Here is an 18,313-nt window from a genome sequence, read left to right as displayed (position 1 = left end):
CAAGATGCTTTCTGCCTTGGCTAAAGAGGAATACTCACTTCTGCGTCTAAAGTCTAAAGCCATCGACAAGGTTTTCGGGCTTGTACAATTTGACTATGTCCAACTTTTACGATGAATTGTTGACAATAGTAATGTCGTGTGTGGCGGTCTTGCTATCGCCGATGCTGCTCTAAGTATTGACGAGTTAAATTCAGCTTTTTGTGACTTCCGGCCATAGCGTTCCACAGACTGACACACTTCACTCGCTCATTAAAGAGTGATGGATGTACCCGTATCTGCTTATTAGTCCCCTACCGGTGTACACCGGAGGGGACTGTAGGTTTGCAGTCCGTCACGCAAAGAACAGTTTTCCGGACTTTTTTTCTAAACGCTTAATGCTAATGTTTTCAAACTTGGCACATGGTTTCCTCATAAGTTACAGATCGAGTTCGAACTTCATGACGTTTCGATCATTTTTGGACAAAGTTATGGCACTTTGAACTTTGGGAATTCTGATAATTCTGATGATCCTTAACTCAGTGCCATTTTAAGTTTTAATTTCCTTTAAAAAAGATTTTCTCTGCAATAATAGGACCGATTGAGATCAAATTTTCACCATAGGAGGGACACGGTCTGGAGAATATTTTAATGGTAATTATGACGTCACAGGTCACATGGTTCGGCCGCCATATTGTTTTTCGTAAAAACACAAAAAAACCCTTTTTCTCTGCAACGGCTGAACAGATCGAGGCCAAACTTTGCAGGCAAAATCGCATACCCATGATGGACAAAAAAGTCAGCGAGCATGACGTCATGCGTCTCATGGTTTCAGAGTTATGACGATTTTAAGCATGAACCTTTAAAACCGAGCTCCTCCCTCATTTTTGATCCAATCGAGGGGAAACTTCACAGATCTGTTCAGCGTGTCGGTCTACTAAAATGTCATTTTGGAATTTGCGATAGGGCACGTGGTTTGGTAGATATCGTTAATTAAACGAAAATATTTTTAAAAATGGATATCACTTGTTTATTCTAGAGTTCTCCTCAAGCAGCAACGCGCGCCCTTAGCCTCGTCTCGCGAACGTCAACAGCGCGACACAGCGTGCGCTTTCGGGTGGGGCGTAGCCAAGCCGAGCAACATATGTATGCACATCGATCATTGATCGTGAACCGGAAAATATAATAAATTACTGATATTTAGCGACTCGAAACGTTCTTTATCAACAACTTATTTTCTCGTGCTTCTGCTGGCCTGTCTGCAAGGTGTATAAATCGAAGTTCCGAGTGCGAATCACAGGTGAGCCCATCCTGAGGTAATTAGCGATTGGGAATGATTCAGAACCTGTGGGTGAATAACCCTTTGTAATTTCCCCAACAGTTTTCTGGACGACAGACTGCCGGTAGGGGACATGTATTGCAGCGCAATACTCAGAATGCTTGTTTCTCCTAGCATGACGTCGGTAACGTACCACCACTCGTGCTCTGAGATTTCACCCTTCAAGTCATCGACAGTTGCGTAGTGTGTGATAGTCAACAACAAAATGAGATTGTACAAGATACGTCGCCGATGGCCTTGTTACATCACATTGGCTAGTCTGTCGTGGGCTTTACAGGGTGAGTTAAAGTTGCCAACAGTCAGGTTCACCTCTAATATAGAGAAGACGTTCTGCCTGACAGCAACGGGCACACCACAGGGTTGTGTTCCAAGGCCGAGAGGATGTATGGGATGAGAGCGGTTTATCCCATGAAAGAGCAGCCTTCAAGTGTTCCCAGGTGGAATCAATATATGATATTATGGAGATGGCAATCTAACCCTTTTGTGAGGGGGTGGGTTTGCAGTTCCTACCAATTGACCCTATTCTAAGGCATTGAGGTAACTTTCTAACAACAGCCAAAGATAAATGAGCTTTGGCAAGCAAATGATCATTGGAGCCAAGAAGCTCAAATAACGACCAGGATATTTTGGAATGGAAAGTTAATCATTACCAGTGCAGGAGGGAGACATACCGCTTGTGTAAATCTTGGTTGGTAAGTTCACAGGTTGGGTTAGACTCGCAGAGTTGCAGAAGATCTTTTTTTCTTAAGGAGCAAGGCTCATTGGAGAGCAAGGTAAAACTGAAAGTGGGATGAACATGAAGGGAATGAAAGAACATGAAAAGAGGATAGGGAGGCTGGGAGGAAATGCTGAATTAAGATGTACAGTCACGTGAAAAAGTAAGTACACCCCATGTAGTTTTGACTTTTTCAACATATTTCAACATACAGCTATTTGATCTTCATTTCAACAATATTGATAGATAAAGGTGATATAATATAACAAATATCATGAAACATTTACATTTTGTAGTCCATTGTATAATTTAAATAAACATGAATGCAAATTTCGCAGATGGAAAAAGTAAGTACACCCCTACATTTATCACTACTTCAAATATCTAAAATTAGAATCAGGTGCACCAGCTCAGGTGCAAATGATTAGAACATCGTTAGAGAGGATCTTGGAGGAACCTGTCTTATTTAAACCTCAGACATTTAGTTTGGTTTGCTCTTTGTTGTTGAAGTGTGCGGCGTCACCATGCCAAGATCAAAAGAGCTCTCTGAGGCCTTCAGAAAGAAGGTTATAGATGCCTACGAGTCTGGGAAGGGATTTAACAAGATCTCCAAACAATTTGAAATCGATCATTCAACTGTCCGGACGATCATCTACAAGTGGAGAAGATTCCAAACAACTGCCAACTTGTTCAGGCCAGGCCGCCCCAGCAAGTTCAGCCTGAGAGCAGACCGCAAGATGCTGAAAGAAGTCTCGAAGAACCCCAGAATGTCATCACGGGACCTACAGGTAGCTCTTGCCACTGTTGATGTCAAAGTGCACGAGTCTACCATTAGAAAGAGGCTGCACAAATTTGATCTACATGGGAGGTGTGCCAGGAGGAAACCTTTGCTGTCCAGAAAGAACATCAGGGCAAGACTGAAGTTTGCCAATGAACACCTTGGCAAAGACCAGCACTTCTGGAACAATGTTCTCTGGACAGATGAGTCAAAGGTAGAGCTATTTGGCCACAGTACCAGAAGACATGTTTGGCGAAAACCAAAGACAGCATTTGACCACAAGAACCTGATACCAACTGTAAAGCATGGTGGTGGAAATATTATGGTTTGGGGCAGCTTTGCTGCATCAGGGCCTGGGCAGCTCACCATCATAGAATCCACTATGAATTCTTCATTGTACCAGAGGGTGCTTGAGGATAATGTGAGGCCATCTGTCGGAAAATTGAAGCTCAACCGAAGGTGGACCTTGCAACATGACAATGACCCTAAACATACCAGTAAATCCACCAAGGAATGGCTGAAAAGAAAGAAATGTAGGGTTCTGCAATGGCCAAGTCAAAGCCTGGATCTAAATCCCATTGAGATGTTGTGGGGGGGATTTGAAATGAGCTGTGCATGCAAGAAACCCCTCAAACATCACACAGCTGAAAGAATTCTGCATGGAGGAGTGGGCAAAAAATTCTCCCAGTCGATGTCAAAGACTGGTAGACAGTTATAAGAAATGCCTACTTGAGGTTGTTTCTTCCAAAGGGGGCAATACCACCTATTAGAGCCAAGGGTGTACTTACTTTTTCCACATGCGAAATTTGCATTTATGTTTATTCAAATTATACAATGGACTACAAAATGTAAATGTTTCATGATATTTGTTATATTATATCACCTTTATCTATCAATATTGTTGAAATGAAGATCAAATAGCTGTATGTTGAAATATGTTTAAAAAGTCAAAACTTTACATGGGGTGTACTTACTTTTTCACGTGACTGTAAGTAAGATGGTTGGATGTGGTTGGGTTAAGGGTGTCGTACTGGTGAAAAATTGAGAAAACTACATAGGTACCTTTGAGAGGCCTTTACACAAAAACAAAGTCAAGTTAATATCTAATTTTCAGTTTTTCTTGAAAGATATAATCTTGGCTTTAACTCAGACCAGTTTCAACGCTTCTTTATCATATTACATGCATATAATTTGCATAAATTAGACCGTCAATAAAAAACAAGGAAAAACAAAGAACACATTTCTACTTCTATCTTCTATGTCACCTGTCATTCTTTTCACACAAAACTTGGTACATGTATTATACATGTGTTACTCTACTACCTGATGAGAGGATTTTGTGAAATTATGTCAAATGTTCACTAATTAGCTAATTATGCCAATTACCAGATAAAACTTGGTTGTCCTTCAATAAATCCACAATGGCTACTCCTATAAACAAAAGCCTTCATCATTTTAAAGGAAGTGATATTCTGAATATCCTGTCCAAATTTCAGCCCAAAAGAATGATGCATTTCCCAAGTTATAACAAATTTCATGCAAAATATTATATTGAATTGAATTGAAATTTGAATTTTTCAATAATTAGGGGTACTTTTATGACCTCTAATAGCATGATTCTTGTTTATAAGACTATAAGGAAACTGTTCAGCTAAAAAAAATTAAAAAATCACCTGTTTACCAGTACTACATCCTTAAGAAAGGTTAATTAATGCGGGGTGATAAAGATGATGACCAGTCCTTTTTGCATAGGGCTGCCGAAGCAGTTTCCTTGGCTATTGGGCACAATCCTGGACGGGTCGCCACTCCGATACAGGATACCCGAATGGCTCATTCATTCCAGCAAGCTGGTACTCAATTTGCTGACCTCAGAAGGATGACAGGCTGAGTCAACCCACCTGATGTTAATTCAACGGCTGACAGGGACTCAAACTCAGGATCCTAGGATCCCAAGCCGGCACCCTAACCGTAAAGCCAAGACCAGGCTTTTGTGATAAAGATAATGACGCACAATTTGGGATGACAAGAGGTGGTGGTGCACTGCTTCCTTGAAGTGTTTGTGGCAAGAGTGAGACAGAAGTCTCTGGGAGACAGGTTCCAGAGACGGGAGAAGTGAGGAATGAAACAGTTGAGGAAGACAGTCAGTCTGGATTTCATAACTTTAACCAGGAGACTATTTTATTTATTTATTATGTATATTGTATACATAGTCGAGGCTCATGGATGAGCGAGTATGAGTACTCTGTACGGATCTGGACACAACAGGACAAAAGGAACAGATGAGAGAGGGGGAAACATCAACGGCAGAATTGAAGGCCAAGGTAGAGGCAGGCTTGGACAAACAACTGGTGTGGGGAGGAATGGGGTGGACAAGATGGATACAGAAGGGTCCTGACTGATGGTGTGGCCTAGAAGTTGAAGTTTTAACTGCAATGCCATGGAAATTGTTGCAGAACATAATTGCATGTTGATTTTTATTTGCAGAAATTGATGTATATTTGGTGTAATCATTGTTGGGTGGAAGTGGAGAGAGGGATGGGGGCATGCGTTCAGACACAGGAATCGGAAACATCTTGAGAGTGGAGTATGTCTGTTAAATGTACAATGGAGTTTTGTGTCGACCAAGGGAGATGTGATTAAGATGAGCATGATGGTAGAGAGAAAGGAGTGAGAATTTTGAAGGCTTGCCTCGTGAGCATGGGGCCCAGTCAAGTCCTCGACAAATATGAACTCATTGATAAAACAGAACCAAGTAAGAACGGGGACAGATTCCACATCGCAATTAATGGTACAGGGAAGAAATGACCACCATTACACAATGCATATGCATCGCAGTATTTTTAGCTTTTGGAAAAGGTCGAACAGAGCTGAGAAAACCGCATGCACTCACGAAGAAGCACAACCTGAAGCGTCTGCTAGCAATCCTTATACCTCCTTGAATGGATATCAGGTGAACCTGTGATTCATCTTAACCTTGCAATGTATCAAAGCATGCAGGATCCAAACAGACTGGGAACAATTGTTAAAATAATTAATAGCTTTGGTAAAACCATGTAATTAACTCGATTTGTATGATAGTCACGTGAAAAAGTAAGTACACCCCATGTAAAGCTTTGACTTTTTCAACATACAGACTTGGCATTTAATATGGAATATTTTTTTTGTGGGGGTGAACTTACTTTTCAAGATGACTTAGAACCAAAAGTTCATTGGAATTATGTTGAAATTATTCAAGATTTTGTTAATGTGACCTTTAAAAGAAACAAAAACCACATTTGACATTTCGAAGCAAATAAATTGATCCTTGAAAGTGATGTAAACTGATATCGAACTCAATTCACGGACAGTACTGTTAAACTTCTGTACGTTTTCCAGAAGTATCTCTTTATTTTGCACATTAGCCAAAAAAATTTTCAACAAAAACAAAAGCTAAATTATGACTGGGATTACGGACAGTAAAATTACAGTTCAGTACTTCGTGTTACCCCCACGAGCATCCAGGAGAGCACGTACACGTCGAGGCATGCTGTTCACGAGATTTGCCAAGGTTTGGACAGGAATCGCTTGCCATGCAGTGACAATAGCCTGCCGCAATTCACGCACAGAGGTCGGCTGCTGGTCCAAGTTGTCGATTTGACGCGTTAATTCTGCCCACAAGTTCTCTATCGGATTCATATCTGGGGACATGGCAGGCCACTCCATATGCTCTCCACCAGGGTCAGCAAGAAAGTGTTGGATCATGCGAGCACGATGAGGCCGTGCATTGTCATCTTGGAAGACAAAGTTTCCTCGAAAGGCTGCACGAGCAAATGGAAGCAATGTTTCTTCCAGAATGACCCTGTACTTGAACTGGTTCAGGTTTCCATTCAGAACAACCAGGTCAGTTTTGCCCCCTGCATGAAAAGCAGCCCAAACGGTCACCCCACCACCTCCAGCTTGGACTCTTGGCACGATACAATCTTCGTTGTGGGCTTCATGCACTTGTCTGCGCACTTGGACGCGGCCATCTTGACGATAGACCAGAAATCTAGACTCGTCACTGAAGGTCACGTGATTCCAGTGTCCTGGCTGCCATTGACGGTGCTCTCTGGCCCACTGCAATCGGCGCTGGCTGTGTTGTCTGGTCAGGCGTGGCTTTCTCAGGGGACGCCTGGCACGATAGCCTGCTTGAACCAGTCGTTGGTTGACTAGCCTTCTGGATACAGGCACATTTGGCAGTTGCTGCCACTCTGCCCTAAGCCGATTGGCTGACTTGGTACGGCCATTGCAGACTAACCAGTGCAGCTGGCGATCATATCTCCTTGTGGTTCTGCGTGGACGTCCTGGCCTCGGTATTGGAGTAGGGACACCCCTCTGAGCATTTCGTTTCAGGATCTTTGACACCTGACCTTGAGTGATGCCATACTGCCGATCAATAGCACGCTGTTTCATGCCAGAATTTCGTAAAGCCACCACTCCATGACAAACAGCATTGTCAAGTTGACGGACCATCTCCAGAGGAAGCGGCAATAACTTTTGTAGATGTGCAGCAGTTGTTTTCCACTAATACAGAACGCAACAACCCTTATATACCCGATTGTGAAGCCAATCGTCAAATGTACCTGTCCTTACATTTTGTCACGCCACCTGTGATATAATCCTGTTATTGACTTCTTGCTGCGAAAGACAATCAGTGACATGGTTCTTTCAACAAAGACATCACCGAAGGGTAAAAAAACTCACCAGATTGATATACCGAGTTCAGAAAGTAAACCCAAGTCAAGGAAAATTTTTTATTTCATATTAAATGCCAAGTCTGTATTTGAACATGCAGCTATTTGATCTTCATTTCAACAATATTGATAGATAAAGGTGATATAATATAACAAATATCATTAAACATTTACATTTTGTAGTCCATTGTATAATTTAAATAAACATAAATGCAAATTTTGCATGTGGAAAAAGTAAGTACACCCTTGGCTCTGATAGGTGGTATTGCCCCCTTTGGCAGAAACAACCTCAAGTCGGCATTTCTTATAACCGTCCACCAGTCTCTGACATCGACTGGGAGAAATCTTTTCCCATTCCTCAATGCAGAATTCTTTCAGCTGTGCGATGTTTGAGGGGTTTCTTGCATGCACAGCTCGTTTCAAATCCCCTCACAACATCTCGATGGGATTTAGATCCGGGCTTTGACTTGGCCATTCCAGAACCCTCCATTTCTTTCTTTTCAGCCATTCCTTGGTGGATTTACTGGTATGTTTAGGGTCATTGTCATGTTGCAAGGTTCACCTTCGGTTGAGCTTCAACTTTCCGACAGATGGCCTCACATTATCCTCAAGCACCCTCTGGTACAATGAAGAATTCATAGTGGATTCTATGATGGTGAGCTGCCCCGGCCCTGATGCAGCAAAGCTGCCCCAAACCATAATATTTCCACCACCATGCTTTACAGTTGGTATCAGGTTCTTGTGGTCAAATGCTGTCTTTGGTTTTTGCCAAACATGTCTTCTGGTACTGTGGCCAAATAGCTCTACCTTTGGCTCATCTGTCCAGGGAACATTCTTCCAGAAGTGCTGGTCTTTGCCTCGGTGTTCATTGGCAAACTTTAGTCTTGCCCTGATGTTCTTTCTGGACAGCAAAGGTTTCCTCCTGGCACACCTCCCATGTAGATCAAATTTGTGCAGCCTCTTTCTAATGGTAGACTCATGCACTTTGACATCAACAGTGGCAAGAGCTACCTGTAGGTCCCGTGATGACATTCTGGGGTTCTTAGAGACTTCTTTCAGCATCTTGCGGTCTGCTCTCGGGCTGAACTTGCTGGGGCGGCCTGGCCTGAACAAGTTGGCAGTTGTTTGGAATCTTCTCCACTTGTCGATGATCTTCCGGACAGTCGAATTATTGATTTCAAATTGTTTGGAGATCTTTTTAAATACCTTCCCTGACTCGTAGGCATCTATAACCTTCTTTCTGAAGGCCTCGGAGAGCTCTTTTGATCTAGGCATGGTGACGCCGCACACTTCAACAACAAAGAGCAAACCAAACTAAATGTCTGAGGTTTAAATAAGACAGGTTCCTCCAAGGTCCTCTCTAACGATGTTCTAATCATTTGCACCTGAGCTGGTGCACCTGATTCTAATTTTAGGTATTTGAAGTCGTGATAAATGTAGGGGTGTAATTACTTTTTCCACATGCGAAATTTGCATTTATGTTTATTTAAATTATGCAATGGATTACAAAATGTAAATGTTTCATGATATTTGTTATTTTATATCACCTTTATCTATCGATATTGTTGAAATGAAGATCAAATAGCTGTATGATGAAATATGTTCAAAAAGTCAAAACTTTACATGGGGTGTACTTACTTTTTCACGTGACTGTATGTATATTCATGTCTGAACTGACGTCAGTTGTATTGCTGGTGTCCATACAAATGCTTCGTCATGACATTATACAAAAATTTGATCGGAGTTTAAGCGGTTTTATGCTGCAGCCAATCGCACAATCCCTCTTGCTTATTTGTATCCTGAACAATATGCTTTAATAGATTGGTGAATGTTTTTGTTCTAACTTAAAAAGCTTGCTACCCGTGTTTCTGTCCCTTCCTATGTGTGTGGCTCAACGTGCTGCTGCTGGTGGTCTTTGCATGCCAGTGTCACACGCACCGCCACCCCCACCCCCGCTGCCTCAACTCACTCCGCAGATTCCTCTCATGGGTTTCGTGGCACGAATGCAAGAGAACAGTAAGTGCAGTATTGAATGTTAGCATGCACCCTGCACCCAATGCGGGCGGTGATATGTACACACTGTATTGTGTATATACATACATATATACAGCTACCCTGCCAAAAGTATGCGGACACCCATTCTAATTAGCGGATTCGACTATTTCAGCCACACCCATTGCTGACAGGTACATATAATCAAGCACACAGCCATGCAATCTCCATAGACAAACATTGGCAGTAGAATGGGTCGTACTGAAGAGCTCAGTGACTTTTAACATGGCACCGTCATAGGCTGCCACCTTTCCAAGAAGTCAGTTCGTCAAATTTCTGCCCTGCTAGAGCTGCCCCGGTCAACTGTTCGTGCTGTTATTGTGAAGTGGAAACGTCCAGGAGCAACAGCAACTCAGCCGCGAAGTGGTAGGCCACACAAGCTCACAGAACGGGACCGAGTGAATCGCGTAAAAATTGTCTGTCCTCGGTTTGCAACATTCACTACCGAGTTCCAAACTGCCTCTGGAAGCAACGTCAGCACAACAACTGTTCGTCGGGAGCTTCATGAAATGGATTTCCATGGCCGAGCGGCCGCACATGAGCCTAAGATCACCATGCGCAATGCCAAGCGTCGGCTGGAGTGGTGTGAAGCTCGCCGCCTTTGGACTCTGGAGCAGTGGAAACACATTCTCTGGAGTGATGAATCAACTTCACCATCTGGCAGTCCAACAGACGAAACTGGGTTTGGCGGATGCCAGGAGAACGCTACCTGCCCGAATGCATAGTGCCAACTGTAAAGTTTGGTGGAGGAGGAATAATGGTCTGGGGCTGTTTTTCATGATTCGGGCTCGGACCCTTAGTTCCGGTGAAGGGAAATCTTAATGCTACAGCATACAATGAATGACATTCTAGACGATTGTGTGCTTCCAACATTGTGGCAACAGTTTGGGGAAGACCCTTTCCTGTTTCAGCATGACTCCCCCGTGCACAAAGCGAGGTCCATACAGAAATGGTTTGTTGAGATTGGTGTGGAAGAACTTGACTGGCCTGCACAGAGCCCTGACCTCAACCCCATTGAACACCTTTGGGATGAATTGGAACGCCGATTGCGGGCCAGGCCTAATCGCCCAGCATCAGTGCCCGACCTCACCAATGCTCTCGTGGCTGAATGGTAGCAAATCCCCGCAGCAATGTTCCAACATCTAGTGGAAAGCCTTCCCAGAAGAGTGGAGGCTGCTATAGCACCAAGGGGGGGGGGGGGGGGGGACCAACTCCATATTAATGCCCATGATTTTGGAATGAGGTGTCTGGCGAGCACATACGGGTGTGATGTTCGGGTGTCCACATACTTTTGGCCACATAGTGTGTGTGTGTGTATATATATATATATATATATATATATATATATATATATATATATATATATATATACACATACATATACAGGGGGCTGCAAAAGTAGGTATACAGTAATGAAAAACAAAACGTGCGCACAAAACGTATTTTATTGATTATACAAGTGTATCAATCATAACATATCAATAATAAACATATCAATAATAAACATATTAATCCCTCAAATGTTCAAACTGTTTGCCCCCGGCATTCACACACTCCACTAGTCGAGTGTAGACACCCATGCACACTCTGGCACAAAGGTCTTTATCAGCATCAATTTCCTGGCAAGCCTCCCGTATGAACTGAATCATGGCATCAACAGAACATGGCTTGCGTGCGAAAACCCTGTCTTTTACACATCCCCAGAAAAAGAAGTCCATAGGGGTGAGATCCGGCGAACGTGGTGGCCAGTCAACGGCTCCCCGACGTCCAATCCACCTGTTGGGAAATTATTTGTCAAGTAGCGCACGCACAGTGAGTGCGAAGTGCGGTGGCGCCCCATCCTGCTGAAAGTAGAAGTCGTCCTGCTGCTGTTGTTCGCGTACCTGTGGTATGATTGTATCCGTCAGCATGTTCAGATACACGTGTTGATCGACAGTCCTGTGCAGAATGATAGGTCCAACGACACCTTTGCAGGACAGGCCAGCCCACACTGTCACCCCAGGTTGATTGAGCTGTTGCTCAATCGTGACTTTAGGGTTTTCAGTTGCGTAGTACACACAATTGTGCCGATTAACGGCACCCGATAGCTTAAAGTTTGCTTCATCGGACCACACGATTTTGCGCAGAATGCTGTCACCCTCTCGTTCCTCGTTCAGGATGGCTTCGCAAAATTGTAAACGCCGATCCGAGTCATCCTCTAATAAACCATGTATCAATCGTGGCACGTACATTTTCAGTCCTACACGGTGCATCAAACAACCCAACAATCTGCGTTCAATACCCAATTCAGATGACGCCCTGTTTTTCGATTTCTGAGGGCTCTGGGTAAATGCCAGGGCGACTTGCATTGCATTCTCTGGCGTTGTCACGGTGACTGGTCGACCACTCTTCGGCGAGTTGTGGATAGACCCCGTCCTCTCAAATTTGTCACGTATCCGGTAAATCGCGAGCCTCGTTGGTGGAGGCGATGCAAATGTTTCTCGCCACTGCTCTCGCACACGTTCACTATTCTGTCTTCCAGTACTGTTTCAAAATCCATTTGCGCTCCTCGTCCATTGAATTACCAGCCATCGTTAAATTTCCACTTCACCTGCAAATAATAGATGTATTATAGAAAAAATTACGAAAATAAAAATATAAAAAATGGTAATAATGATTTTAATGAATTAAATGAATTCTAGTATTAAATGAATCCTAGCACCACTATTATAATACTGGTATAATCCTTACTGTATACCTACTTTTGCAGCCCCCTGTATATATATATATATATATATATATATATATATATATATATATATATATATATATATGTATATTTACATATATTCATATTTTCATATATATATATATATATACATATAGATATATATAGATATATATATATAGATATATATATACAGACTTGGCATTTAATATGGAATATTTTTTTTGTGGGGGTGAACTTACTTTTCAAGATGACTTAGAACCAAAAGTTCATTGGAATTATGTTGAAATTATTCGAGATTTTGTTAATGTGACCTTTAAAAGAAACAAAAACCACATTTGACATTTCGAAACAAATAAATTGATCCTTGAAAGTGATGTAAACTGATATCGAACTCAATTCATGGACAGTTCTGTGTTAAACTTCTGTACGTTTTCCAGGAGTATCTCTTTATTTTGCACATTAGCCAAATTTTTCTTTAACAAAAACAAAAGTTAAATTACGACTGGGATTACGGACAGTAAAATTACAGTTCAGTACTTTGTGTAACCCCCACGAGCATTCAGGAGAGCACGTACACGTTGAGGCATGCTGTTCACGAGATTTGCCAAGGTTTGGACAGGAATCGCTTGCCATGCAGTGACAATAGCCTGCTGCAATTCACGCACAGAGGTAGGCTGCTGGTCCAAGTGGTCGATTTGACGCGTTAATTCTGCCCACAAGTTCTCTATCGGATTCATATCCGGGGACATGGCAGGCCACTCCATATGCTCTACACCACGGTCAGCAAGAAAGTGTTGGATCATGCGAGCACGATGAGGCCGTGCATTGTCATCTTGGAAGACAAAGTTTCCTCGAAAGACTGCACGAGCAAATGGAAGCAATGTTTCTTCCAGAATGGCCCTGTACTTGAACTGGTTCAGGTTTCCATTCAGAACAACCAGGTCAGTTTTGCCCCCTGCATGAAAAGCAGCCCAAACGGTCACCCCACCACCTCCAGCCTGGACTCTTGGCACTATACAATCTTTGTTGTAGGCTTCATGCACTTGTCTGCGCACTCGGACGCGGCCATCTTGACGATAGAAATCTAGACTCGTCACTGAAGATCACGTGATTCCAGTGTCCTGGCTGCCATTGACGGTGCTCTCTGGCCCACTGCAATCGGCGCTGGCAGTGTTGTCTGGTCAGGCGTGGCTTTCTCATGGGACGCCTGGCACGATAGCCTGCTTGAACCAGTCGTTGGTTGACTAGCCTCCTGGATACAGGCACATTTGTCAGTTGCTGCCACTCAGCCCTAAGCCGATTAGCTGACTTGGTACGGCCATTGCGGACTAACCGGTGCAGCTGGCGATCATCCCTCCTTGTGGTTCTGCGGGGACGTCCTGGCTTCGGTATTGGAGTAGGGACACCCCTCTGAGCATTTCGTTTCAGGATCTTTGACACCTGACCTTGAGTGATGCCATACTGCCGAGCAATAGCACGCTGTTTCATGCCGTAATTTCGTAAAGCCACCACTCCATGACAAACAGCATTGTCGAGTTGACGGACCATCTCCAGAGGAAGCGGCAATAACTTTTGGAGATGTGCAGCAGTTGTTTTCCACGAATACATTACGCAACAACCCTTGTATACCAGACTGTGAAGCCAATCATCAAATGCACCTGTCCGTACATTTTGCCACGCCACCTGTGATATAATCCTGTTGTTGACTTCTTGCTGCGACAGACAATCAGTGACATGGTTCTTTTAACAAATAAATCACCAAAGTGTAAAAGAAACTCACCAGCTTGATATACTGAGTTAAGAAAGTAAACCCAAGTCAAGAAAAAAAATATATTCCATATTAAATGTCAAGTCTGTACGTAGTGTGTTCAAAAAGTATCCGACCTTTATTTTTCGTGCGTAAAAAAGAAGAAGCTAGGGAGGCGTTGATTGGTGCACGTATGTAGGCGATCCTAATGCACACGCGTGAATTTTTTCCCACCTGCAGAAGCTGTCATTCGACGGCAGACCGCCGATGAGTGAGGACATGTTAGTGAGCGCCGTCGGATTTTCGTTTTTGACAAAATGACGGAAAAACTTGAACAACGCTACTGCATCAAATTTTGTGTTTTTTGGCCTCGGGGATGTTGGATGCTTCCATTTTGATGACTGCAACTTGGTTTCTGGGTCGTACCCATAAACCCAGGACTCATCGCCAGTGATCACTGTGTTGAGGAAGCTGGGATCGCTGTTCAGTCTCCAGCATGTCCTGTGCAATCTCCAAACGGAGTTGCTTCTGCTCAATCGTTAGCAGCTTTGGTACGAATTTCGCTGAGATTCTCCTGAAGCCCAAATCCTCCTTCATAATGGAATGAACGGTGTTGAATCTTGCGGATCGTTTCCACTTGGGAATCGCCAAGCTTTACACAAAATTTGATGCAGTAGCGTTGTTCAGGTTTTTCCGTCATTTTGTCAAAAACGAAAATCCGACGGCGCTCACTTTCATGTCCTCACTCATCGGCGGTCTGCCGTCGAATGGCAGCTTCTGCAGGTGGGAAAAAATTCACGCGTGTGCATTAGGATCGCCTACATACGTGCACCAATCAACGCCTCCCTAGCTTCTTTTTTTTTACGCACGAAAAATAAAGGTCGGATACTTTTTGAACACAGTAGTATATCCAAATGTATCTTCAGTTCTCCAGCTTTCAATGAGCGCACGTAATGACGTCACTGCCATGTACATACGCTCCGCCTGTCAAGCTCTCAAGAGAACCCTCCGACAGAGCAGAATTTTGATCTTAGTTCAGATACTGTCACAAGTGTATGTAAAACTCAGTTACCGACCTGGTTTCGCCCTTTTGGGGCTCATCAGGGCAACGCAGTGAGTCCTGCATACACTTATGACTCTGAAAACCTTTCGGTTATATACCAGTTACTATGCGATTACATACCATCAGTGGTGAACCGCCATTAAGGTATCCCATCCAGCTATGCTGTACCTTAATGGGAGCAATAAGTACCGTCTGCCACACGGCATCCACATGCCATCTGCCACACACACGGCAGTATCTGAACTAAGATCAAAATCCTGCTCTGTCGGAGGGTTCTCTTGAGAGATTGACAGGCAGAGCGTATGTGACGTCATTGCATGCGCTCATTGAAAGCTGGCGAATTGAAGATATATTTGGATTGGTTGCTCCCGGCTGCATCCAGGCGATTCCATATAATGAGTGAATACCAGAGATAATGTGCCATGTGGCAGACGGTACTTATCGCTCCCATTAAGGTACAGCATAGCTGGATGGGATACCTTAATGGCGGTTCACCACTGATGGTATGTAATCGCATAGTAACTGATATATATATATATATATATGAAATTCTGCCAAAATGGAAAAACTCGTAACCATTCATTCCAAATCTGTTTGTCATCTGGAGTAAATTCAACTCCCACCATGCCAGTTGGCTGAGTGTCATCTCTGCAATGAGCCATGCCGTTGTACCTTAGGTCTTCTGACTGTGGGTTTGATCTAATGTGTAAATTTCCCAATCTGGATTTCCACAACTTATCTGTCCTTCCTCTTGGATCTGGTCATGAGTAACTTTCTACCTGACCATTTTCTTGTTAACGACTGTTAGAAAGCGACCTCGATGCAAGCTAATCTGGTTATTTGCACAAATTGACTGAAAGGGAATGCCACCTGTGAAGAAACAAATGATCTGCTGATATAGATTCCATTCTACCTGGGACTACTACTCACAAAAGCGTACTCTTTGATGCATCGGTTTATCGCATTATGTCTGCAGCTGAATTATCCATCCTCTCAGTTTTGGCATGTTGAAACCTATGGTGAGGCAGTTGTGGTTTAAGCTGCTTGCTTTTCAAGGCTAATCCGACCGAGGCTAACTTTAGCTCACAAATGATGCCAAGTTTAAGAGCAAACAACAAACAAAATTGCTGCATTTTGACAGACCAATTATTTGTGCAAGACCTCAGGTTAGTCATGCCTATCGAAGGTCCACATCACCAATATCTCTGCAATCTGCACCACGATAAAATATCTGTTTGCAAGATAAAGTGGTGTATAGTTGAATGGGTATGAAAGACATCATCTGGATTGTGCATCCTATTAAAATGAATTACAAATTCACAGAAACGGTCATTTAAAGTTCACGTCATGTGGCTTTCCCCCCTCCCCGCTAGTTGTGGAGAGCCCGAGCCATCCATTGCCCCCACCACCGGATGACTTGGTGGACAGTGCTGCCGGAATGTTCCGTGCCAGTGTGGCTGGTGATGATCCTGCCCTGCTTCCACCACCACCGCCTATGAATTTTGATGAAGAAGAGTCGGCCGTGGTGCAATACACCGATCCATATGCAGATGCAGATCCACCATGGGCTCCAAAGCAGTACATGGAGAAAGGTATACCAACTAAGGAGTAAATGATACACTTCCTGTTTTTTTTGTCGAGCTATGTTGTAAAATCTGACACCTGTTTTCACTGCACTACAGTGGTAGCAGTTTACGACTACATAAAAGACAAAGACGACGAATTGAGCTTCCACGAAGGTGCTATAATCTACGTCATAAAGAAAAACGACGACGGCTGGTACGAAGGTACCATGAATGGGACTACAGGCCTCTTTCCTGGAAACTACGTCGAACAGGTGTTACACTTCACTGAGTAGCCCTCAGCCGCTCAGGTTGAGCAGTTTCACTCTTTTGTAAGAGATGTGCTGAAGCCAGACACTGTTATAAAGGCCATTACCTCGTTGAGTTTTCACTGGGAAGGAAGGGGCGTGTGCTGAGCGGTACCTGGTCTATCACAACAGGTGCGTATAAAATAAAGGTTCTTCCAAAACAAAATGTCATCAGGCCTGCAGAATATCTTGGCTTCTATCGATCTGACCACGCCACCGTATTTCGGTGCCATCGACTCGTCATTATGAATAAAGGCACAAGCTTTCCTACATCGCGGTGGAAGCGCAAGCGTGCTTTGAACGTTGTGTACGTTTAACGCACGTCGACCCCCACTGGCGTACATTTCGTTTTGAATGTTTTTCAAGCGGCGAGTTTTTTTTTTTTTTAAGACTTTAACCTGTTCATTAGTTTATACTTATTGGTTGGCTTTGCTTTCAAGGCAACTTGCGTGTTGGTTTTCACTCCAAATTAACGTACGAGTGACCTTGACATGCGATGGGGGTTTAAAAACAGTCGTTCGCGATTTGCTTCACCCTTCCTTTTCCAAACAGCCATGGTGGGGGGTGTTTTTTGGTTTTTGTTTTTAAACTCGAGGCACTGTGTCGAGCAGTCATTTTTGTTTGTTCAATAAATAAATCAAAATAACGAACCTGCACTGACTCACCTGAAACAGTACTGTTAACTGCAATGCCACATTTGGACGTTTTTCTTAAAGCTCTGGACAGAAACGTAGTGTGGTCCGAGGGATAGAGATGTACCTGTTGTATTGTTGGTAAAGGTGACCGATTCATTTTTTTTTTCTACGGTGTGGTATGGGCCAAATTATCACGAACATTTGCATTTTTTTTTTTGTATTTGCTTTTGACTACGTTATACTCACTGTAAATGGATTAATGCTTTTGTCTTCTAAAACTGTTGTATACTTTAAGTAAAGACCATTTCCTCCGATTCTCTTAATTTGCTGCCATGCTTTCCCGACTCCAACCCCACTTCCTTCATCAGTACCTGGATTAAACGAGTTCCGATTCGCTGCCATCCTTTTGCTAATGTAATCCATTCCATGGTGTTTGAACATTGGATGGAGGTTCCATCTCACAGCAGGTCCAAATTGACTGACGTGTTGCATCTGTACAAGGCTTGTTGAACTGCATGCAAGTATTACCACTCTTGTATGGTGTCTGTATAGACATTTTTGAATAAAAAAAGACTTTATTCTGCATTAAAATGTCCTGACATTTGAAAATTTGTGTAAAATTGGAGGCCATAAAGAATTGGTTAACAATCGGCTTTTGTTATAAAGAAACGTGTTGCTGTAACTGATGGCACTTTTGGTGGAAGATACCATTTTAA

At 43.2% G+C, this 18,313-nt stretch overlaps 1 protein-coding gene across 21 annotated transcripts in view; it reads left to right on the top strand.

Moving 5' to 3' along the window:
- ABI1 (abl interactor 1) overlaps positions 1-18,247 on the top strand; it is a 134,360-nt gene extending 116,113 nt beyond the window's left edge. For 13 of the 21 annotated variants that reach the window (XM_068127156.2, XM_078785303.1, XM_078785309.1 and 10 more), the window contains 3 exons: positions 9,447-9,536; positions 16,466-16,684; positions 16,775-18,247. In XM_068127156.2, coding sequence (XP_067983257.1) covers positions 9,447-9,536; positions 16,466-16,684; positions 16,775-16,950 — 485 coding nt within the window. In that variant the 3' untranslated portion in view covers positions 16,951-18,247. The remainder of the gene's footprint in view (positions 1-9,446; positions 9,537-16,465; positions 16,685-16,774) is intronic. The other 8 variants (XM_078785307.1, XM_078785305.1, XM_078785306.1 and 5 more) reach the window with 1 other exon arrangement.
- Positions 18,248-18,313: the final 66 nt, after the last annotated feature.

The sequence above is a fragment of the Myxine glutinosa genome, chromosome 10 (assembly GCF_964187855.1).
Source record: "Myxine glutinosa chromosome 10, kmMyxGlut1.1, whole genome shotgun sequence".
NCBI lineage: Eukaryota > Metazoa > Chordata > Myxini > Myxiniformes > Myxinidae > Myxine > Myxine glutinosa.
This window is presented reverse-complemented; position numbering and strand designations above follow the sequence as displayed.